At 40.8% G+C, this 24,801-nt stretch overlaps 1 protein-coding gene across 1 annotated transcript in view; it reads left to right on the forward strand.

The window, feature by feature from the left end:
- Positions 1-24,801, forward strand: part of smyd3 (SET and MYND domain containing 3) — a 117,201-nt gene that overhangs the window by 78,194 nt on the left and 14,206 nt on the right. Inside the window, exons 6-10 of the mRNA XM_026171213.2 lie at positions 9,346-9,413; positions 19,022-19,124; positions 19,651-19,761; positions 21,832-21,919; positions 22,469-22,643. Of these exons, the coding sequence (XP_026026998.2) occupies positions 9,346-9,413; positions 19,022-19,124; positions 19,651-19,761; positions 21,832-21,919; positions 22,469-22,643 (545 nt within the window). The remainder of the gene's footprint in view (positions 1-9,345; positions 9,414-19,021; positions 19,125-19,650; positions 19,762-21,831; positions 21,920-22,468; positions 22,644-24,801) is intronic.

The raw sequence follows: 24,801 nt of genomic DNA on the forward strand, positions 1-24,801 counted from the left end.
GAGAGAAACTATCACTTATTTTTCAACACGCAAATCCAGCAAAACTGTCTAACTTTGTTTGAACACAGAACAAGTTAAGCAGTCAGATTTAGTGACAGCAGTCAGGCAGAAATAATCACTGCATGTAACCTAAAATAAAGCTAATGAAGCTGAATACACGCATGGAGCTGCAGATGTAACGCTGTGCACTCTGATCATAACTGATTAAACTGCACTGTCAGTTTTGCAGTCACCACTGGAGCCGGACATCAACTAGTACTGTGGCTCAAACTCGGACTTTAAGCTATAACATAATGTTGCTCCTCCATGGTGATTTCTGCCTGCAGTGTCAGAACACAGCTGACAGACTTTTGGCATACAGTGTACTCTGTAGTTGTAGCTGCTGGTGCACACAGTTGACTACTTCTGAGGTAACCTCACACTGACACCAGCTACACTGTACTGCAGTCCTGTGTATTTTTGATAAAATCTGAATTGATTTTATCTGAACAATAAAAAAAATAAAATCTAAAAAACAACACAATGCAAAAGCCTGCCTAAGATGAAATTTTATTGATTTTTATAAAAAGCACTTTAGGGGATACTTGTGTATACTTGAGGAGATGGAAGTCAGTCCTGTTTAAGAGCTGTTAAAAATTCTTGTCTGACAGAATCTGGTCTGAAAAAACTATTCAAGTGGATGAGAATCATTTCACAAAAGGAAGATCCAAGACTTTCCTTTTCTGCAGAGGATAAGCTCATTAGAGTCACCAGAGATCCCCAATTAATGACACCTCAGATTAGAGCTCACATCAATGCATCCCAGAGTTCAAGTAGCAGACGCTTCTCAGCATCAACTAATCAGGCTTTCATGGCTAAATTGCTGCAAAGAAGTCACTTCTGAAGGTTATTAGTTGAAAAACCGAACTGCTTTGGTTCAGAAAATTTGGATTGGTTAGGCAATACAATGAGTTTGTGCAAACGCTGGCTACTTTAAAGAATTTTTTAACTTCATTTAAAAAAAGTTAAAGTTTATTATTTCATAATTTCAATTTTCAGTGTGGTAAAACCACTAAACGAGCGGAGGTGCCCAGACATTTGACTGTTTCTCTATGTGCATGCAACAGTGTCACAATGAGGAAAAAGATGTGTAGCGCTGTTTCTCCCCCGTCATATTTCCACCGAGTTTGTCTGCCTGTCTATTGAGAGATGAAAGAACCATGATTAGGTCATAAATACTTTATCAAAGCATCGATAGTCCGTACACACACACACACACGCACGCATACACACAAATGCACAGAAGGCACTCAGATACGGCCTTTGATTGGGTCTGATGGCCTTTGTAGTAGTCCCCAGAGTGACAGTAATTGAACCGATTCCAATGACATTAGAGACATAAACCACCCAGTCACAAGTTTTTTGAGGCAACATGACAGGAGAAAGCAAACCAATGCAATGCCTCGATGTGAAATGACAGGACCTCCCACTCTCCACCATCCCAGCCTCCCCCACCCATCCACTTAGAGATGTGCTATCCGTATACGTTTCCAAAATGTCACTGGAATCATTTTGATCTGCCCCTCCTGCCTGAATACTTAATGTTGCACAGAAATTCACAGTGGAGTCCTGCAGCTGACTGTAATTTAAAGTAGTTGTACAGGTTAGTCTTTATATCTCAAAAGGTTGCATGTGCTGGACTAGTGATGCCATTCTTGGGTTTTACCTTTGAAAGGTTTTTAATATTTTGAGGTTTAGTTATAGAACCAGATTCACCTGGAAGTTAAGCCATTGACTGAAAAAATGGTTTTATATCTTAAAAGAGTTGAATGGATTTGTGAATTGCATGTGTGATCTGACTAAAAGAATAGTCACTTGGAAATAGATGCAAATTAACTTTACTTCAGTGGCGTAATTACTTATCTCTGAATATGTGTGTCTTTGCGAGCGCTATTCATTACCTTACTGGTAGGCTCCTAAAATATGGAATCTAGAATTTGTGCACACACACAGACTGTGACATCTTTGATCTTATTTTCTATTTTCCACATCACTAACCACACCCTTCTTCCACACTCATCTGTCTACGCTTCTGTTTCTTTCTCACATTTATAATTTCTCCAGGTTTCATGATCCAAAACGAATCAACAGAAATGTTTCGACAGTAAGAGAAATAAATGGTCAAACAAATAAATGGATGCAGATTGAGATTTTCTGCACCCTTTTGCCACAGACACAGAGACAATTCCCTAAAAGATATTAAACAAAAGTAACCAACTTTAATTTGGAAGAAAACGCCTCGGGGCAAAATCTATGCTTTGGTAATTGTGTAATTCTCCACAGTGGGTATGCCAATATCTGAATCCTACCAGGCCTCTAATCCCCATTAAGAGCTCCTTTCAATTCATTTTCTGAAATACAATTCATTTGCTTCAGATAGAAAGTAGCCCTGTAGACACTGTAACATCTCTCAGTGTTTCATCTCCCCCAAACTGGGTCCTCCTCACACACACTCGACCACAATGTCAACTCATATCAACCCGCACTCACTCACAGCTGTAAATGGGTCTCATTATTATCAGTAAGGACATAAATAAGCAGGTAAATTGTGGGAGTCCCTCACCATCTCTCAGAGTGATACAATCATCACCATGGTTACTGATAGACAGTGTGTATGCATAGCCGTGTAGTCACAGTACCTGCTGTTCCTTTGCATATGAATAACATCTCTAAAGCTAATAATATTTCCTCTAGGCAGTTAGAAAAGCTAGAAATAATTATTAAAATAGAATTTAATTTGTGTTATTATTACTGGTTAGTCCTTATGTTACACAGTGATGGATTACTGTGTTGAAGTGAAGACCTAAATGCAGGATGCAGGGGGCAGGGAGCTGAAGCTGAGCTGAAGTGAGCTTTATTGTTGATACAAAGTCCAAGGAATGAGGGGAAAAACACAGTATCCGGAATCCTGAGGGACTAGGACTAATGCAGGGCTGCACACAGAAAACATTCATGGGAAAGTAACGGGTATGTTCACTGATGACACAAAAAGACAAAAAGCATTAGTTTATATAAATGAAGACAGTCAGGATATTCATAACACATGAAGTAACTAAAATGCATACCATGTATCCTTCAAAGTAAAACTAAAAGTATTACAGACATGAATATTAAGGCTTTACAAGATGTCAGACTACAGAACATAGGGCACACAGGACATTAATCCTGAAATGAGAGAGATGGAGGATAGAAGAGAGAAACACTGAGGGAAGTAAAGGCTACAGCTAACAGAAATCTAAATAATAACCTAAACATGGAATTGCAAACCTGAAAATCATCACTAAAATAGTAATAAAGGGAAAACTAAAATAAAGGAGTCAGTGAACTAAACATAAACAGATTTTTCTGCTAGGGAAAAAGTAACCAAAACAGAAATGCAACAAAACAAAACTCAAACTTCAAACTCAAATATAGCAATAAAAACAAGCTCACATATATAAACCTGGTAATTGAAACTCAAATACACAGAAAGTCCTGTGACCATGACACTTTAAGGTGTCATATAAGAGAGCAAAGATGTTCCATCGATCCTCATGTACCACTGAACCAGGTCCAGGCAGTCTAAACAGAGCTGCATCCTCCCTCTCCTCGTCCACCGCCTCCTTCCAGGGTGGTACTGATGTGTCCGACCAGTCAGGAGAGACAGTCCACTGTGTCCTGCTCTGCTTTGAGTTCTTGTACTGTTAGAATATGTCTGAAGCATCGTGCTTGAAAGACATCTTAGAGAGATTCTAGACAGGTTCTTGAACCACCTGAATTGGCTCCTTTCCACACTAAGGAGCTGTGGTTTTACTGTGAGCACCTCCCAAATGACTGAGCTCCCCATCCCATCTGAAAGGCTGAGCCTAAACACTCTTTAAAAGAAGCTCATTTCCACAGCTTACCTGCAGGATCTCATTCTTTCAGCCACACAGCTCTGCTCGCGGCAATAGGCGATTGTAGGAATGCAGATCGACCGGTAAATCAGCAGCTTTGTCTTCTCACTCAGTGCTCTCTCCACTGCAACAGACTTCCACAGTGTCACTGCCGACACCAGATCGATGCTTATGTCAGTCTCCAGCTCTGTGCCTCACCCACTCTCTCACGGCTCAAGATGATATATTTAATTTGCCCAATGAACTTCAAAGCAGATATTCAGAAAAGTCTGTAAATGCTGACAATTGAAAAGATGCTACGAGTTTTGGGATGATCTTCCGCTAGTGGTGTATCAATTAAATGATTAATTTCAACGCTATATAATTAAAACCAGCAAATACATTTTGCAAGATCTAAATCTTTATATTTGAGAGGTAGCAGAGTACCAGCAGCGTTTCACATTTCAGACTGAAGAACTGTTTGTTGAGACTAAAGAACATGTTATAGTGACAGTTACACTGAATGTTTCAGTTTCCTGACTCAGATCTCTTTCTTTCTGATAATAGCTTCTGCATCTGTAGAAGAGTAAGAGAACAAGGAAAGAGGCAGAGAGTCTGAGAATCAGAGGAGGTCGATTTTTGGAAAAGGCAGGACTTGATTCTTAAGCTTGTGTGTACGTGTTGCTGTTTGGGATGCAAAAGATGTCCAATAGCCGCTGCTGCAGATGTGGCTTTTCTCCAAGATTGATTGTTTCCCTCAGGGAGGGAGATGGTGAGTGTAAGACAGAGAAAGATTTATGCCCAGCTCAGTGCCCTACTACTGTTTGTTTAAATGTTCTTCCCTCTATCTCTGCTGTCAGTAACCGGTGTTGCCTTTTCCTAATAAGGTGAAAACGGCAAGGTACTCAAATACCCTCTTTCTGTTAGAAGACAGGATGACACTTACATTTGCTTTTACCCTCTCTTACTCATAGGTTTACGTATGTGATCTGTTTAATGCTACTGTCACACTCAAGAAAACTGTGGTTGTAGACCACAGCACAACCAAAATTATGATGTTGCCTTTGACATGGTTGCTTTGAAAACAGGGACCAAGGTCTGTTAACACTCACAGTCGGTTTCCACTTTCAGAGTGCCTTTGGTGCATCAAGATAAAACCGCACTAAGATAGTCTGCTATCAGGTTTTGACTTAATGTGGTGAAGCTGGCAATTGCATGCAATCTGTTTATGATAATACTGCAACTATAAATGTGATAACTCTGTGAAAATCGCAAATCTGTAGCAGTCTACATACAAAAATTCCCATGAAGTTTTTACATTCAGAATTCAGAAAGTTCAGAAAGTCAAACACAAATTCAGAAAGTGCTCCTCAAGTAGTTACATAGTTGCTGCACAATGACAGTTTAACTTCAAAATTAGGTTTGCAAACCTTCCCCAATCTGTCACTGATTCCAGTCAATCTGACAGCGATCGTTTGAGGACAGGTCACCTACCACCAGGTGACCCGTGCAGTCAACTTGTGATTGAAAGTGCTAAACCAGAGGTTGAGGGTGTTGTACACTCAACCTTTGGACAACCTGGTCTCACAACTGCTTGCAGATGGTTGCCAAATAAGAAAAAAGTTTCACCAAGCAACCACCAATTTTTCCTAGTCACAAAGAGGTTGCTGTCCTTTTGCATTGACATTAAATGAATAGTCAAACCCAGATAAAGCTCTGAGCCTCGTGTGAACGGATATGAAATTGTTAGTTTCTGAATGAGTTTTAAGGGAATGGTGTTTGGAAGTTTTTCTAGCAAAAATGACAAACACTTTCTGGTTCCAGCTCCACAAACAGCAAACTTTGTTGCTCTGTTTACATCACTGTAAACTGAATATCCTTGGATTTTGGACAAAGTGCGCTGTGTTTATGTGATTTTGGGGTTTGGGTGTTTTTTTTTTACTGGACAGCATGATATGATATGTCATAGAGTAGAGGAATAATGAGAAAAATAACTTCATCAATAACCAGAGTCTTAGTTGCTGTCCTGGTGGTTTATTTTATGAATGGGGTATGTGTGTGTGTTTGGAATAATGGGCTTTTTTGGTTACACACATAAACACCATTGTTTAGCAAAAAGCATTACATATTGCACTATTTTCTACACATGCATTTGCCAACTATTGTGAATAAGAACAAAGAAACCAAAGCCAAGAGGACTATTATTTTCTTATATGCACTGTTTAATTCATTAAATGAAAATCTAATGAAAGTATGTAACTGTTGTTCTCTCTTGATGTATTGGAATTCATACAGAACATGTGGCTCTGCTGTAAGATGCATCTGTACTCTGTGCTTTACAGTGCAGATGATAAATGTGTGCGAATAACAATACTGTGTGTGAGATGATGAAAGAACAATTTGTGTGTTGTGTGTGTGTGAAAGAGAGGAGTGAGGGAGGAAGATTTAGAGCAGGATTTTTCATTTTGTGGTGAATCCATTGAGTAAAAACCATCATTTCCCATGAGGCCTGACTCTAATGGTGTTTATTACAACTGCAGATTCAAATCGAATCAATTTGACGTGTTGACTGGTTTGAATATCAGTAGGATGGGAACCATCTGTCTGGGGCTCACTTTAAATTTCACCCTCCCTCCCTGCACATCTCTACTTCCCTTTAATTTTCCCTAGTCCTAATATTACCAATGTTAGACTTATTTATCTGCTTTGTGCACAGAGTAGAGAAACAAACCTAACTCACACAAATGCACCACGACCACCAACACATGCACAAACACACTTGTTTACCAGCACCGGCTCAGTAATTGACACATCAAAGACAGCTGTGCTGATTTTCTGTTTTTTAGCTTTCAGTTCGTTGCTAACTTCTTTTGTTTTAGAGTGTTTATTAGTGTTTTCTCCCTCATCAACTGTGTCTTTCTCTTTTAAACAACTTCTTCAGGCATGTTATTATTCAAACCATGTCTGCGCCAACTCTGCTAGCTGAAAGAAACAAACCATCCCTCTCCCTAGTTTGAAATTTCTCCTCTGTCGCCTGAAAGCCATGGCCTGTTAATTCATTTGTTCTGACATACGTCCTTTATATCATGCAGACCACCCCAGTGCATTGTGAGAGGTTTATATACACAAGTGCTAAAGCATATCCTGAGCTGTCCAAAATTTCATACTAAAGTAATATTTAGTGTGCAGAGATTTTTTTTTTTTGTGCGTCTGAAACTTGTATATATACCCAATAGTATGCGAGGTGGGGAATAATATGGTATACCAGCAGTGGACACCACACCAGCATAAACATCACCCCACAGAAGATATCAGAGGCTGAATCAGACATTATGATTTCCTGGAAGAAAACAAAGCCCAGAATAATAACAGGACTACAGGGTTTCTTATGCCTTTCAAAATGGGCCTTGGGGGGGGGGGGGGGGGGGGGGGATTCTGCATATAAACACACACATATATAACCTCCTAGGACCTGGCGTCGACATATGTGGACATCACATTTTGGGTTGTCTAGACCAAAATACTAAATTTGGCTCTACAAGGGCCTGATATCCACTTACGAGGAAATTATACTGCCACTGTTCTACCAAAATTTAAAACGTATGTCCTTATGTGTGGATCCTATTTTTCCCAGAAACAAAAATCAGGTAGAAAAAAAATCTGGTAATTCTTTGTTTTTACATTCATCAGGTTCCAATCAGTCCCAACTGGCAAAGAGAAATTAAAAATGCATGCCATGAAAGAGTTTGGGTCTTAGGAGGTTAAGTCAGTGTTACCTTAGTTGTCAAAAGTGGGGGGTTTCTGTAAAGGCCATTTAACAAACCCAAAAGATTATAATTGATTAATTAAATCCAACTTTAACTGGTCAAAAAGTGTTTTTTATGGAGAAAAAAAATTCCTCCACTTACATGCTACCATCCACATATTACCAAGCTCAAAATGACCATCGTAATGTAATTATATGTTTCTTATGCTAAGTTTTGCATTTCAGATACAAAGTATAACTGGGGCTGAAAACATGAGATTTGCTGATGCAGATGCAAAATCTCATGTTGCCTTCCATGCATACATTTACTTAACCTTTTATCCAGTTGGGGTAACAGGGGGCTTGAGCCTGTCTCAGTCATCATAGGGGAAGTGGGCAAGTACATCCTGGATAGGTCTGTCACAGGGCTAACACAAAGAGACAAACCATTCACCCTCACGTTCACATCTGTGGTCGATTTAGAATCACCGGTTAGCCTAACATCCGTATCATTGGGCTGGATTACCCAGAGAGAGCCTCACTGCCTCCTTCAAAGTTGTCTCTTTGTGAGACACTGTACCACTTCTAGTCCTTCTGCTAAGGTTTTATCACAGTTTGCAACGATCATTCTGACCTCCTGCAAATATGTATCTGTTTACTATGTCAATATGATGACCTTTTATGTTGAATGTTGAATTTGGAAAGAGGACGAAGTCACGGGTAGCCAAATACAGTGAGTAGCGCTGGTGCTAAGTGAGGATTTTGTTGGTGTGGCCAGAAACTCCTGTGCAATGTGTTGTGAGAGTGTATGATGGAGCAATGAAATATGGCATAGCTCAGGTCATCACGGCAGAATCTGCTGACAGTCCAACCCTGGAGTCGACTTCACCGTGCACAATCCCATAAATGTCAAAAAAATAGAGCGCCAGCTATTGACTTGATGGATCATCTTGGAGGTTGCACACTCAGGTTCTTCCACTGAAAAATAAGAGTTTTAATAATCTGAGTTGTAGCTGAAGATCTATGTCTCATCACCAGTGATGATACTCGACATTGAATTTGGGTCAGTTTGACATAGCTGTGATTCTGAAGTTTAACGTACACAAGAAAGTGGTCGTGACCAGGGAGTGAGCTCAGCTGTAGAACTTTATGATCACTTTTTTGATCATATCTTTCTCAGAATTTCTAAAATTGTTAATAATCAACAATTTAACACCGTAGAGTCGTGCTGCTTTCGTGGGAAAAAAGTGTATCACTACTATTGTTGGTAGAAAAGTTCCTCTGATTTCCTAGTAGCACTGGGGTTTAATTGTATTTACTGACAGAGGTAACTGTTATTATTTTTATTATAATTGCATTTTTTTGTCACAGACATGTGGGGAAACAAAATTATTTCATTCGCTACACGAAATATTATGTACAGATCAACATTTGAAACAAAGTGTTTCTCTCTAAGCATGTCTTATTATTTCAAAACTATTTTGTTTTTCATTAAAAAAAAAGACTTTTACTGGCTCAGAAATAACCAGGCGGTAATTTTACACAATCGCATAGCATGTCATGTTTCAGTGCCGCTGGAGTTTTGCAGGTGTCAAAGCTATGTAGAGGTGTTCAGAACATAGGATGAAAGGTATTGTTCATTTCCTGAAGCAATTTAACAAATAATCACTCACTCTTTTGTCTCCACATCTTCACCCTCTCCTTTAGGTGACGTGTAATTGCTTCACCATCAGTGATGGGGAGCTGCAGGAGATTGGAGTTGGCCTGTATCCAAGGTAACAAAGGGCAGCGTGGAGAGCATGCACATCTAAAAAGCATCATTAATTTCAATCTTGCTCGTAATCTTTGTTAGATGCCACTCTTACTTATAAAAAAGCCACAAAATTTAAAAGCTGCGTAGACTTACCTGCCCGATCACTGCGCCCTAACCAACCCCACCTGTCCTTGCACCTGCTCGCTTTTAAAGCCCTGCCTGCGCTTCTCGATGTTTTCCTGACAGTTCTTTGAAGTAGCAGGAAAAAGGGGGGACTCAAGGGAGTCAATTTTTGCTGTAAGGCAAAAACCTGAAAATGAATGTTGACTGTATATATTATAATGCTGTTAGGGGAAGACAGACGGAAAAGGAAAGCTGGAATTCATAGAGAAATGCTAGGTTTGGCTCCCAACTGATGTGGGATTGATAATGTGTTTGTTGTGTAGAATAGGGGGCACATTATTCGTGCAATGTAAGTAATTAGTGTTAATTTCTGTAGTTTGAGTAGATTTCGTTGTGTGACTGTAACATTAACCAGTCATAAAGTGTGTAAGTACTAGGGGTGCAACGATACACAAAATTCACGGTTCGGTTCGGTTCGATACTTTGGTGTCACGGTTCGATATTTTTTTGATACAAAAAAATGTTCATGCCTTTTTAATTTGTCATTTATTAAAATTATAAATATATATTTTAACTCAAAAGTACAGTTTTTAAATTTAATGTTGCTGAAACAAAAGTAATTAAAAAAATAAATATCTCTCAGGGCTCTCAAAATTTCAAAATCCCTGGTAGCCCTTCGGGCAGGGACTCTTCAGTTTTTGGTAGCCCAAAATAAATGTAAGTAGCCCGAATAAAAAAGAGAGCAATTTTTTGATTGATGTTTTGTTTCCTGTTTTGTTTCCTTTACAGTATTATACATTAAAGTATAATATTGTAAAGGAAACAAAACATTAATCAAAAAATTGTTGAAAAACAAATTACAACATTGTATAAAAATTACAATCATCAACTCAAATACTTGGTTCTAATTGAACAGAAATTTCTATGAACTTGTAAGAACTGTGTAGGACATGAATCAGTCTGTGTCAGATCCTGAATTTGAAATTTCCACTGAAGTCACGGGTAAGAGGCAAGTGGAACCAAGATCGAGGGCATTTGCTTTTTGAAGTTTGCAAAGACTGCTAAATTTTGCCAGTGGTAGTTCACTCTTTGCAACATAGTAGCTGTTCTAAACAGATTTTTCAGGTTTATTTTTAGTATGTTATTTGCAATTGGTGTTTGTTCTGGGAAAGATATTGCAGACTGAGCAATAATGCATTTCTTGCATTTCTCATGGGTTCTAATGGGGGCCTTTCTTAAAATGACTGGTCCCAGTAACAAAGGCGCTTATCGACTCAGAAATCGAGAGAAAACCAACAACACACCCGGCAGAACATTATGTTATTTACAGGGGTGCACATAAGTGGTCCGCATGTGCGCATTCGCTGTCAAAATAAAAGACGCGCACCAGATAAGAAGTTGCAACGCGCGTTTGCGTCCATATAAAAGGCACTGCTTTTGTCCGCTAGAGTGGAATTTTCACGGCACATTCCGCACCACATCTCTGTGCGTTCATCATTTGTTTGAAGCCAGCTCACCTCCTGCAACCACTTTTCAAATTCAAATTCAAATTCAAATTTTATTTGTCACGTACACAGTCATACACAGTACGATATGTAGTGAAATGCTTGGACAACTGCTCGTGACCTAAAGAGAACAAAAAAAGGAAAAGGCTATGAATAAGATAGGAAATAAATATGAAAAATTAAAAAGGGTAAATTTAACTAGGAAGGAATAAAATATAAATTAAGGTTAAAAATGAAATAACTGTACAACACAAATTAGAATGAAGGGTAAATTTAACTGGGAAGAATAAGATAAAGATAAATATATAAATTAAAGTTGAAAATAAAATAACTGTACAACAAAATACACAATACACAATATAGAACTATATAAGAATGTATGAAGAAATCTAAATATAAATAAATATATACACAATAACAGCAGCTGTACAAGTATTAACCGGAAATGAAGAATATAGTGACCAGTGTTGTGCAAAACCAAAGTCCAGAAAGTCCAGTGTGTGTGTAAGAACCATATGTGTGGGTCAGTACTGTGTGGTGGTGTGATTGAGAGACCGTATCGCCTGCGGGAAGAAGCTCCTCCTCAGTCTCTCTGTGTTGGTCTTCAGGGAGCGGAATCGCTTTCCTGACCTCAACAGAGAGAACAGTCTGTTGTTGGGATGGCTGAGGTCCTTCACGATCTTCCTGGCCTTAGTCCAGCACCGCCTGCTGTAGATTGAGTGCAGGTCAGGGAGCTCGGAGCGGATGGTGCGCTCAGCTGACCGCACAACCCTCTGTAGAGCTCGTCTGTCCTGCATGGTGCTGTTCCCGAACCAGGTTAAGATGTTTCCCGCCAGGATGCTCTCTATGGTGCACGAGTAAAAGTTCCTGAGCACCTTGGAGGGCAGTTGGAAGTCTCTCAAGCGTCTGAGGTGGTAGAGACGCTGTCGGGCCTTTTTCACCACGGTGTTGATGTGACAGGACCATGACAGGTCCTGCGTGATGTGAACTCCGAGGTATTTGAAGCTGTCCACTCTCTCCACTGGGCACTCGTTGATGACGGGGGTCTGGTAGTTCCTCTCCTGCTTAGTGCTGAAGTCCACTATCAGCTCCTTTGTCTTACTGACGTTTAGAAGGAGGTTGTTCCTCTGGCACCAGTTCTCCAGATTCCTAATCTCCTTCAGGTAGGCCGTCTCGTTGTTATCAGAGATCAGGCCCACCACGACGGTGGTGGGCCTGTATTTTCCGAGAATACGTGCTTCTTTTGTGGTTCGGACTCCTTCTGACATTTGTTTGGAGGTGGAGGAACACCAAAGTAATTGCTTAAAGGAGCTTCTTCGACATCTTTAAGAGTTCTAAACAAATGTCTGTCCTCCTCCAGAAAATCTTATGTATGCAAACACGCGTTGCAACTTCATATCTTGTGCGCGTTTTTTTTTTTTTTTATTTTGACTGCGAATGCGCACCTGCGGACCACTTATGTGCAGCCCCGGTTATATAGTTCGTCATATTGCAGCCACAGAAATTCTTTTGTCCATGAAACCATAAAGCTGCACTTTCTTTTTGCCTTATAGTCTGATTTGTCATAACTTTTCCGTTTTGTGGTAAGCTTTTCTTTGGCTGTCACTTCTTCACCCTGACCTGTCTTATTTGGCTCAGCAGAACTAAAATATAGATCCTGCTGCTTTTACACACACACACACACACACACACACACACACACACACACACACACACACACACACACATAACGGTCAGCGATTCTCTGCGCGATCAACCTCTCATATGTTTAAGCTTGCTGCGGGAGATTTCACTTGTCATGTTTGCATAGTAAGCTAACGATTGATAAGACGATGTCAGAGGAATTGGTGCGCAAATTATCATCACTCACCAATCAGTACTGTCGCTCTCTATACACAGTTCGCGCGATTGCAAAGTGAAAGCAAAAAACAAGCGCAAATTCAAACGCGATTTCAATATGTCACATATTGACAGTGGCTCACCGATGCCAATGACATAATTACCCAGCTACATTTCCGAAAGAACGCAAAAGCATTGACATATATTTTTCCTTCCTACAATAGCCCGACGGGCAGGGCAGAGATAGATTTTGGTAGCCCGACTGGAAAAATCGCTAGCCCCGGGATGTCGGGCTAGCGATTTTGCGAGCCCTGTATCTGATTGAGGAATCACTCATCTTTGGAAAAGAGAGTTTATTACAGAGAAATGGCTCTTTCCAAAATAAAAGCTATACTATACGCTTCTTCTGGTCTATATTCTCAGCAGCATATTGTAGCGGGTCAGGGCTGTTCGGGGTTCTGTTTGTACAGTTATGTTTTGTTTATGTTGCCATAGTGACGGGTGACGCCCTCTCGCTGCGACGGTGTGTCCTTCCGGGGTCAGAGGGCGCCCTGTGTGTTGTTGTTGTTGTTGTTGTTGTTGCTGCTATGCGGTTGCCGCGCTGAGCAGTTAGCTAGCGGCAGTGTTCTTCTGCAGATGTCAATAAACGGCTGTGCTCCTTGGCTAGCTCACGGAAAGCAAGACCAAACCACACCTCCATCTCCTCCTTGTCTGAGCTCGCCACATTGGTGTCAGAAGTGGGATGATGGTGGCACCCCATGTTCTGACCCGAGTGACTTTTCCCCCGGTCGTGACCGGCCGGTGCGCCAAAAGAAGGCACCTGGACATTTGCAGGACTTTGTGTGGGGTAATGGGGTCGTCGGGGACGACTGACCCCTTAGGTGGGGGCTATGTAGCGGGTAAGGGCTGTTCGGGGTTCTGTTTGTACAGTTATGTTTTGTTTATGTTGCCATAGTGACGGGTGATGCCCTCTCGCTGCGACGGTGTGTCCTTCCGGGGTCAGAGGGCGCCCTGTGTGTTGTTGTTGTTGTTGCTGTGCGGTTGCCGCGCTGAGCAGTTAGCTAGCGGCAGTGTTCTTCTGCATATGTCAATAAACGGCTGTGCTCCCTGGCTAGCTCACGGGAAGCAAGACCAAACAACACCTCCGTCTCCTCCTTGTCTGAGCTCGCCACAATATTAAACATATCAGGTCCCCATAAGGAGAATCATGTGCTAACGGCTGTCTAAATGACTCAGGTAAAGTTTGTAGCATGCATGCTTGTTGTTTTTGTCTGCTTCCACTTGTCTTTGCACTAGGATGATGTCGGTGTAAATGTGCAGTCATATTCGTTGTGTTCCCACTAGTGCTGTCAGCGTTAATCTCGTTGAAATGACGTTAACGCCACAACACGGCAAATCTCCGTTAACGAGCTACCCCTGATCGCCCCGTGCGTGGGGCTAGACGGCTAACACGTTAATGAGCTAACTGCACTAACACACTACTTCCCACCCATGTAATTGAGCATTGCGTGGCACATCCAACATACTGTTTTACTTTAGTCTATGACGCGCTTACCTTCAGGGTCATACGTCACATGAAAACCAAAATAATTCCAAACGCCAGATCTGAATGAGGGTGGGGGAGGTTCAATTTGCCATGTTGCAAGGAGAGCTTAACTTCTGTCTGCTAGCTTGCCCTGCACTCTTCCTTCTGACAATGCTGTCTGTGTTGAACGCTCAGTGGATCTGCGCTCGGCAGTGCAGCCTAGGCGGAGTAGTCGAACGCAGATTCACTGAGCGCTCAACACAGACAGCATCGTCAGAAGGAAAGTTGATAAAATAAATTACAAATTTTGTATTGTTCGATACATATGCGTACCGAACCGAAAGCACTGTATCGAACGGTTCAATATCGATACGAGTATCGTTGCACCCCTAGTAAGTACGTCCATTTTTAGTAGAGCAGTTAACAAAATATTATTCACTCTCTCTGCTGTCCTAGAAAGTGGAATGAAGGCCGTATACAGCCTTGCACTGGCATATTTTTGCCTTTTCGTATCACTGCAGAGACTCACCGAAAGACTAAAAATCTTCCTGTCACAGTTACTCTATAGCTCAGGAAAGGCAACCTCTGGTGTTGTGTAGATTTTGAATATCTGCCTCAGTTTTATTCACATTCATTCTGATATGTCTACCTATCGTAGTGGAAATACTGTAACTGTGTACACAGACCTCACAGGTTACACACATGTGCATAAGTGTTGATAAACCCCTTGACCTGATTTAGGGATGTGAGCATGGCCCTCACTCACATGGTCCAAAACTTGAAATGGTCCTCATAAAATACACACGAATACACACTGAGACACACACAGCAGTGCAGTACTGTATGCACTGTAATCCATGTATTGAATCCCGGGTGAATGGGGTGGGATTTGGCCTGGTGTTGTACATGTCGTTAGTGTTGTCACACACACAGACACACACACACACACACCACAGGTATCCCTGCCAGTTTATCTGGTTCGTGTTGAGATGTCAGATGGTCGCAGTGGCATTACCAAAGCTCAGCCAAACCACGTGGGTCTATGTGCGATTTGTGTTGTAACTCATCCATAAATAATGGGCCCGTTCTCAGAATGGTCCCCCTGCCTATTCATATTTTGGGTTGCCTAGCAACCATGGGTTTGCCGAAGAGAGGGGGATTACTGTGGTGAGACTACACCTCCGTTCATCTCACCGCTTTCTGCTCATTTTCTGTCTCTGTTATATTTCAAAAACTCTTTTTCTCATTAGCTGACTTTCTCGTTCTCCTCTCAGCTGCACTCATCCGTACCATAACCCTCTTTCACTGCTAATTGGCCTATTGACAACATGATGTGAAATCCTCAGAGCGCTCTATCAAAAGCAAAATGATTCAGAGTTGAATTGATAGCACAGATTACGTGTTGTAATCCTCCTCAACCATACATTTTATATTACCTCGTTTTAACCCCCATGTGGATGCAAGGAAATCCTCCCAGGGGTGCAGTGCAGCAAAAGCAGGGAAAAGAAATTACTTAACAGTATAACATGCAGACCTGAGAGATGTTTATGAGGAGCACACTTTTTAGAAAATGGAATCACTTGACTGTGTTGGAAATCAAAAATTAGATCAAATTTTCTCAGCCTCTATGGGATGACATCAGTTTCCGCTTGGTTACATGGATTGATAGTGGCCCTGTGTCAGATTGGTGACCTCTCCAGGTTTCTACCCTGCCTCTCGCCCAATGGTAGCCAGGTAGGCTTCAGCCAATACAACTTCTCTATTGCTAGATCGCTTTAATCCTCACCACAGTCAATGTTCTCAAATGAATCATAGCAAAAAACAACTTCTTTATAAAGCAAGTGTATTTAAAGCAGGTGATTAGGGGTTTAGCAATTCCTGATTCCATTATTGATGATTGATTATTTCCCCCTTTTGTTGTGATCAGTGTTTGGGTCATTACTCAAAAAAAGTAATTATTACCTGTAATACACAGAACACTTTTCTTTAAAGTAATGCAGTATGTTACTCAATTACTCCAAAGAGAAGTAATTTGTTACATTATTCGTTACATTATATTCTAGTTTCTCCGTAAAATGACTTGTAACACACTCTCTCATAATTGCCAGTTAACAATATAAACTGAGGCTACAGTCCCACACACTAACACAAATCTGTATCATAAAGAGACACACATGCAATCTTTCTCTTCGTATTTGGGTATGAACACAATGCAGAAATAACCGGCACAAAAGAGATTTCAAAGCGATGAAAGCCGCAGTGATGCTACTTTAGAGAGATGAGCAGGTAAACTGCGGAAGCTGTTTGCAGTCATGGAAACAACAGCCTGACTGCTCATCTGTTTGTTACCTGTTTACATTCAATGTCTGGTTGCTGGACTCGTGGTCGGCATTCATTCACACTCAGCTTTAACATCACTCTGGGTTCTTGGCTGGCAGTCGGTGTAGATGTTTGCAAAAAGCCAAAGTTCATTTAGCAGCATAATCTAGTTGTTTCTTTCCATTTTACCATTGCATTCCTCCTCCAGTACACAGACTGAAATAAGCTGATTCTAGCACAAGCGCAAATGGAACCGAAAAGCAGAATCAGTAGGCAAGCAGACTAACATTTCCAAGTAACTGAACTACTGGGAACCGATTCTCGATTCCCAACCCCACAGATTCTGGTTCAAGTCTAACTAAAAAGGTATATACATTTTGGGTTTAGCGTTTAATGCTCCTGTGTTAGTACAGCAGTGAACCACCTCGAAGCTGAGAAAAGAATCAATTGTGAAAGAAAGATGCTCACAATAGAAACAAAGAGATGACATATCTAAGCCTTTTCCATAATTTAATACCAGTTATAATTAAGGATAATAGACCTTTACTATCTGCAATCTCACACAATATTTCGCTCTCCGCCCTGCTACTGCAACACTTAGTCTCAGTTAGTGTGAGCCGATACTGTTAATGTGAGATGTGGTTTAGTTAATTAATCTAATTAGTATGCTAATGAGCCTCCTCCTATCAGATAAAAGCATCGTTTGGAGCGCTTGATTCCTAGTTGATATTCAACCTGCAACTTCTTCACTGTAGAACAAAGCCAGGGGGTTACTTTTACAAAGACTGAACACACGCGCACACACACACGCACTTTATCTGTTGGACCTATTGTTTTGCTGAATATGATAAACGAGTGCAGCGGTAATGGAAGGGGTCATAAAAACAGACAAGCCTCTTCAGTATTTTTCACGGCCATGTGTGCAGTGACATTAAATGTCTTTTTATGGGTCACAGAGGTCGTCAAGTACTTCTTTAAAAAGCACAATATCAACACGCACAGTTACATGCTCAGCATGAGAACGATGCACATCAGGTCTTTCAGTTAATTAATTCAGCTTGCAAAGCAGTTGGATTCTCTTGAGATGTGCAAGATTACAATCATGAGAGAATCCATCTTTCCATGCTTCAAGTTCTTTAACCTTTAGAAAACCACAGTTGGACAGGAACAGTCAGCGTGCTACCAGGATCTACTAGCTAATAAAGTTTTGCTACAGGGAATTTTCACTACAACAATCTTATGTGACACTTTGTAGGCAATTCAGCCAATAACCTGCCAAGAATATTTTTACTTTTATCTAGTACATCCATAATTTAAACATCTCACCTCTCATGGTTGTCTCCATTCGATTGTACCTACATGTCAGTGGGAAATGCATCACATGTGGAAAACGTTCGTACAGTTCCTAAAGTAGCTTGTTTGTGGATACTGGTTAATTTTAAAGGGAAAAAAAAACACTTGTGTATTGTAAATAAAAACTGTAAGTAAAACCACTTATATGTGGTATCAGTGTCTCCATCAAGATGCTGTCAAAATAAATTTGGGAGTGAATGAGCAGGAAGCTGATTTGTGTCGGTAATAAAATTGGGAAATGAGATAAAAGCCTTTGTTGTGACAGAAGTGGAGTACCCATCGTTTCCTGATTTATTGTGCGCCTGTCTGAGAGGCAGATAGACCAACAGAAAGAAATAAAGAGTGACATTTGTTATGACAGAAGCAGACTACTCATTTTGTCACACTGTGCAGGGAATTTTGTGTGTACATATGTGTGTGTGCATGTAACTTTTTGCTTGCGTGAGTGTTTTGTTTGAGAGCTCCGTCTTAAATGTGCAGAATTAAAGGTAACATTGCCAGATGATTTTTAAGCCCCTAACAGCACCTTGGAGTCGGGATCTTTTTATCTTTAGGGAGAAATGTCACCCAGCGTGTGTTTTTTCTCTCATCATTATGCTGCCACAAAGTAGCATTACAGTCAGCACCGGACTGACTGAAACCCCAAAACAGTTGGACATGTAGCAGCTGGCGGCTCAGCAGGAATGAGTCACTTCTTATATTTTCCAAACACCACAAGTAAACAGTTTCTCATCCTTTATCTCATGCTGTTTCCTCTCGGTGTACGAGTATTTAGGAGAAAGGGCTGCCAGTCATCGTTTAAGGAGGGCGACACAAACACATACAAACTTTGTTAGAGTTTATTTGCAAGTTAAACATTTTATCACACATCTCTCAGGCTTCCTCCAACTTTTTGTCCATCTCTTTTCTCTCTTTCACTTTTCCCTCAATTCATTCTCCTCCCGCTCTCTGTTTGCCATCTTTCAGTTTATCTCTGTTAAACCACGACTGCCGGCCAAACTGCGTGATGGTGTTTGAGGGGACGAAACTGGAGCTCAGAGCTGTTCGGGATATCGACCCTGAAGATGAGGTATGATGAAGAAAATAACCTCACAGTATGGCTTTTGAACGATATAGAATCTGAAACCAAGAACTATATCTGCCATGAAGTGAATTTTATTATGCAAGTAACAAATACTGTATACTTATCCAGTATTTGATAGATGTACACTGAATTAAATGTTATTAAAGAATTATTACAAGATGTAGCCAAGTGAAATTTCATAGCAACACAAGCCGGATCACAGCTCCTAACTTGGCAGTGTTTTCTCCAATTTTCCGTACTTCATCATCCCTTGTGACTATATATAATGAGATTAATCCAAGCCATCTGTCCTACAAGACACACAAACACACACACGCGCGCATTACTTCTACAGTATCACATTTCTTCTTTTTAGTCTGTTTTCCAAATGTCTAATATAGATATGTGCTTAACACTGATCCTCAAAATATGGCCTCAAATTTATTTAAGTGCTGTAGGTAAAAGTGAAAATTAAATTTGAGCAAACTGTTTGTTTCTCAAACTAAGCCGCTCTCTCTCTCTCTCTGTCCAGCTAACTATAAGTTACATCGAGACGTTGTCACTGACTGAAGATCGGCAGAGGCAGCTGGAGGAGCAGTACCATTTTACCTGTCACTGCCAGCGATGTGACTCGCGAGACAAGGTCAGAGGCAAACAAATTAAATTGCGGCCTTCATTCACTTCTAATCAGGATTACAGCTACTTATTTGGGTGTTTTTCCCCCCTCATATGTCCAACAATCAGAGCAAAGCAGCTATCATCACCAAAGGTGGTAGCCCTCTAGATTTCCAGACTCTTCCAAATCATACCTGATCTTTTTTGGTGAGGGGTCACATTTGAGACTTGCACATATCGCTGTCGCCATAGCTCGAATATTATATTTTTACTCTACGATGAGTGTAGAACGACACGGGCGAAAATATATTTGTTGAGTGAGTGAGTGCCTGCGATGGATGTAGTGGTGGAAATGTCACTGTTTCATTCATGACAGATCATTTTGAAACGTCTATATCAATTTCCAATAAGAACAGCTCCAATAAACTGGTTAAAAGTCTGTATTGATCCTTTTGTCCTCTTATCATTATAACTGAGTCCATAGTGTGCACATGGTTAGCCACTTTCAAAGTGCAGAAACACACTCTTTCACACACTTCTGTGTGTGGATGATGATTTTGCACCTTATCGTGATCGTTTTTAACTTTGTAAAAGATATTTGTGGAATTTCAACCGTACATCCTTACTGCCTGTCTCTCTCTCTGTTTCACAGACACACACACACACACACACACACACACACACACACACACACACACACACACACACACACACACACACACACTTTCTGTTAGAGTGTATCGGTGCGTAACGTGTTTCGGTGTACCCTTTCCTGTCCTCCTCTCCCTTTCCCTCCGTCACTCTCTCACACATCCTGTGTTATCTCCTGCTCTCCTCCTCGTCTTCCCCTCTGTCACTCGGTCACGCTCCACCTCGTCACATCCACTCTCACTCTCTGACCACCTACTGAAAAATGAGAAAAATTATCTTGTCTTGCGGCTGCAGTTTTCTTTTCCATCTATCTTAATCTGCTCCATCTTCCTCCTGCGCTTTCTTTCGATGTGTCTGTTTTCTTTTCTCTCACTCATATCATCTTTTTGTCACTGCTGCGACTTCAGCCTCTAGCTTTGTTCTCTCTGTGCTTTATATGGCACTTCACTCTTACTCTAGCACTGCGCTTTTTATGCTTCTGTGTTTGTTTGAGACGAGTTAAGACGGAGCACTCAGTTGACTCTCTGGAACAATGGCATTGATTCATTTTTTGCCACCGACCTTTGTTCTGCACACAGTAGTGACAGAAACACACACTTTCTCTTTCATTCTACTTGTCTTTAATCTCGACATCAAACCAGCGCATGGCTGTTTTCTCTCTGTGCATGTGTTAGGATTTACACAAATTGCACGCTTATTTTACAAAATTTTACTCATAATTTTAAAGAAAAAAGCTACGTTTTAGGATAGATTTCTCTTTCTCATTCCCTTTAATCTTGTAACCTTTTCCTTCCTGGCCTGAAACGGGTCACAGGTCACTAGGTCACTGTGAATCACACAATGGGTTTTTAATAAACTTAATCTAGTGTTTATTTATTCCATCACACCACAGCGGTTATGCATAGATGGATCTCTGGAGGCCCCATTCTGTCCCCTTAACTTCTGCACTGTGTGCTGAAATCAGCTGTACTCCCACGGGGAGACAGTTCTGGCGAGCAGGGCTGGTGGTGAGTGATAATTGTGTTGTTCATAATGTGACCTTCAGGGAGTGATCTACACAAGAAGTTATTTTAAAGGTTATGAAACTTAAAGCTCCTTTCAGCTCCTCCCTTGTTCACTACGGATTGCTACAGCGAGTAGCTCCACATATTGGAAATGGCAGATTTTTATACCGGATGCCCTTCCTGTCACAAACCCAAAGATTTTTTTGTCTCCTCCCAAAATTGAACTGGGGATTTTGTTTTTCGTTTTTTAGGTGAATGTGTAAACCACTACTCTATGGAGAATCTAAGTTGTTAAACTTAAACTTAAAAGTTTTTGATTGATTCCCAGAATTTGTTGATCAGACCTTGTATGTTCACGAGATCGTTTGGTTGTTTTAGACATAGATTTCTGCTCATCAGTGTGGATGTTAAAGTAGTCCCTCCTTACTAATGTCTTTGCTCAGGATGGACTCATGCTCTCGGGTGAAGAAGGAAAATGGCGCCTGCTGAAGGAGGCTCTACCAAGACTGGAAGGGCTGAAAGCCGAGTCCAGTATCCTTTGTCTCTGTCAAGTTCCTCTAAAGCCAGTGGACACCGAATCTCTATGAGAACTTCTTGTAATTGTCTGCTGTTCATATTTCATGTAACTGATAAGACAAGCATCAAGTAATGAGAGTTTAGTTGCTTAATGAAACATGATACTGTAACTCGACTGTCTTAAGTTAGGTCGTAAGTAAGATCGAATTACTTTGGTGCTGATCAGATTAGATCAGAACTTCATGTACTGATGTACAAATGATGATGGTGGTGGCTTCACTGGTTGGTTGGCAGCTCCGAGTAATTAAGAGTCTAATTAAAAGTGGATTGAGATTCTGTGCTTTCATCACCATAAAGCTGGCGTAACCATTTTCATCATAAAACAACACAAAGGAGGGAGAGAGACAAACATCAGATAGTTTATATCATTCAGCGCAGAGAAGTAAACTAATTTATGCAATGTTGTTTTCATAAATCCTTAAGATTTCCCTGAGGAGTCTGCAGCTTTAATCATATTTTCGGGGATGCAGGATAAATGTTACTTTTCCTTAATTCACCTTCCAGATTGGGAAATGCTGTTGGAGAGCAGTAGGCATCTGTTATCAAGCGTTGGTGGTGAAATTCCTGAGGAAAATCTATACAAGCTCAGAATTACAGACATGGCTTTAGATGCTTCAGTTCACCTGGGACGCTGGGAGGAAGCTATGAGTTACGGGGTGACGACACTTCCAGCATACAGGTGAGTCACTGTGTGCCTGTTTCTGTTTGGCTCAGGCAGTACACTGTCAAGGAAACTAAACAATCTGCGTTTCACCCATGAATGACTAATATGTCATCAGATGTAAAGAAAGAAAGAAAGAAATCAGTTCCCTATATTTGTGTATGTGTGCCTGGATTCAGGGCGTTTATCAGACCTGGTTTTAGGATAAGCATAAAGTCTGAGTGCATTCAAAGTGCTGTTCACTGAGATGAGGGAGGATTGCATAACCTTACCAGTATAAATTAGTACAGAGATATGGGTTTATTTAACCGTCCTGATGCCTTTTATAGTCATCTCAAAACTTCTGGATTGTGTTTAATTTTAGTATAGATCAATCTTTACTGTTTTTAATACTAAGAAAGCGAGTCGGAGAGTGTTCAATTGCTACCATGGGGATTAGGGAAGATTAAGTTACTTGATGTAGTCCTAGACTTTAGTAGATATTATCATCCATCCATCCATTTTCTGCAGCCTATCTGAGTCTGGGTCATGGCAGCAGCAGTCTGAAAGTAGAAAGGCCCAGATCTCTCTCTTTAGTCACCTCCGTCAACTCTTCTGGGGGGGACACTGAAGCGTTCCCAAGCCAACTGAGAGACATAATCTCTCCAGCGTGTCTTGAATTTGCCCCGGGGCCCCTTCCCAGTTGGACATGTCAGAAACACCTCACTTGGGAGGCGTCATGAAGGCATCGCAGTCGGATGTCTGAATCACCTCAAGTGGTTCCTTTCAGTATGAGGAGTAGTGGCTCTACTCTGACCCTCTCACAAATGACTCTCACAGAGCTCCTCATCCTGTCCTTATGAGTGAACCTAGACACCTTTCAGAGAAAACTTACTTTTGCAGCTTGGCTTAGCCATCTTATTCTTTTGGTCACTACCCACAGCTCATAGCCATAGATGAGGGTAGAAATGTACACAGACCAGTAAATCTTCAGCTTTGCTTTCAAACTCAGTTTTCCTTTTCTCTTTTTATCATAACACTTCCTGTTGTATTTGTTGGTTTTTAATATCAGGCTAGTCTGTCTTGTAAAGAGAATTTTGATGTCATGGTAAAATAAATGTTAACTAAAAATGAATAAATATAATACTCAAAGAGGTGGATGAGAGAACCCAAATGTCCAAAGAAACCTATCTTTAACCTGCCAGCTCTTCTTCAAACTCTGCATGATCTCTGTGCCCGTGCAGCCATGTGAGAATAGGGCAGGTAATTGGCATCTTCCTGCAGGAGTCTGTGTGTGATGCAGACTCCTGCTGTGTGCTGCATGTGAGATTTCAGACAAGGTCCTGAGCTGAGTCTCACAACATTGTGCTGATCATATATGAACAGGTATGATAGTGTGTTAGGTTAACATAAAATTGATGTTTTTTTGGTTTTATTTCTTAGTTTTTCTGCACTGAATTTCCTTTTGTTATTTTCTTGAAGCAGAGATTAAAGATTATTAGATTTAGTTAGCAATTTAGCAAGCTCGCATAATAAAACACATCACAGTGAAAATGTCCGAGTTTATCACTGCAGCAGGAAGATCAATGCATATTTTTTTACCATCATAATTAAATATTCAAAACATGGGAAAATAACCACAATGGCAACCCTTGAGTTACTGGTTTTCTGATCTTCGCATTTTATTCCATTGTGTTGCTAATTCAAAAATGAAAGACCACAGTCTCGATCAAAAGTTTAAGACCACTTAAAAAATGGCAAAAAATCATATTTTGTATGGTTAACAAGGTTCCAAGTAGAGCTTCAACATGCAACAAGAAGAAATGGGAGTGAGACAAAAAAAAATTTGAGCATGCAATTTATTGAAAACAACGCTTAAACTGAAACACCTGATCAAAAGTGTAGGACCTCATGCTTTTAAAAGGCCAAATCTGTGCAAAAATGAGGATTCATTGTCATTTTCTGTCAGGCAGTCACACTGTCATGACGTTCTGATGGCAAAAGCAAAAAAAACGTTCCCTTTTTGAACGTGGTCAGGTTGTTGAACTGCATAAGCAGGGTCTCTCGCAAAGTGCCATCGCTGCCGAGCTGGACGCAGTAAGACAGTCATTTGGAATTTGTTAAATGATCCAGAGGGTTATGGAACAAAAAAGTCAAGTGGAAGACCCCAAAAAACTTTCACCAGCACTGAGCCAGA

The sequence above is a fragment of the Astatotilapia calliptera genome, chromosome 1 (genome assembly GCF_964374335.1).
Source record: "Astatotilapia calliptera chromosome 1, fAstCal68.1, whole genome shotgun sequence".
Classification (NCBI taxonomy): Eukaryota; Metazoa; Chordata; class Actinopteri; order Cichliformes; family Cichlidae; genus Astatotilapia; species Astatotilapia calliptera.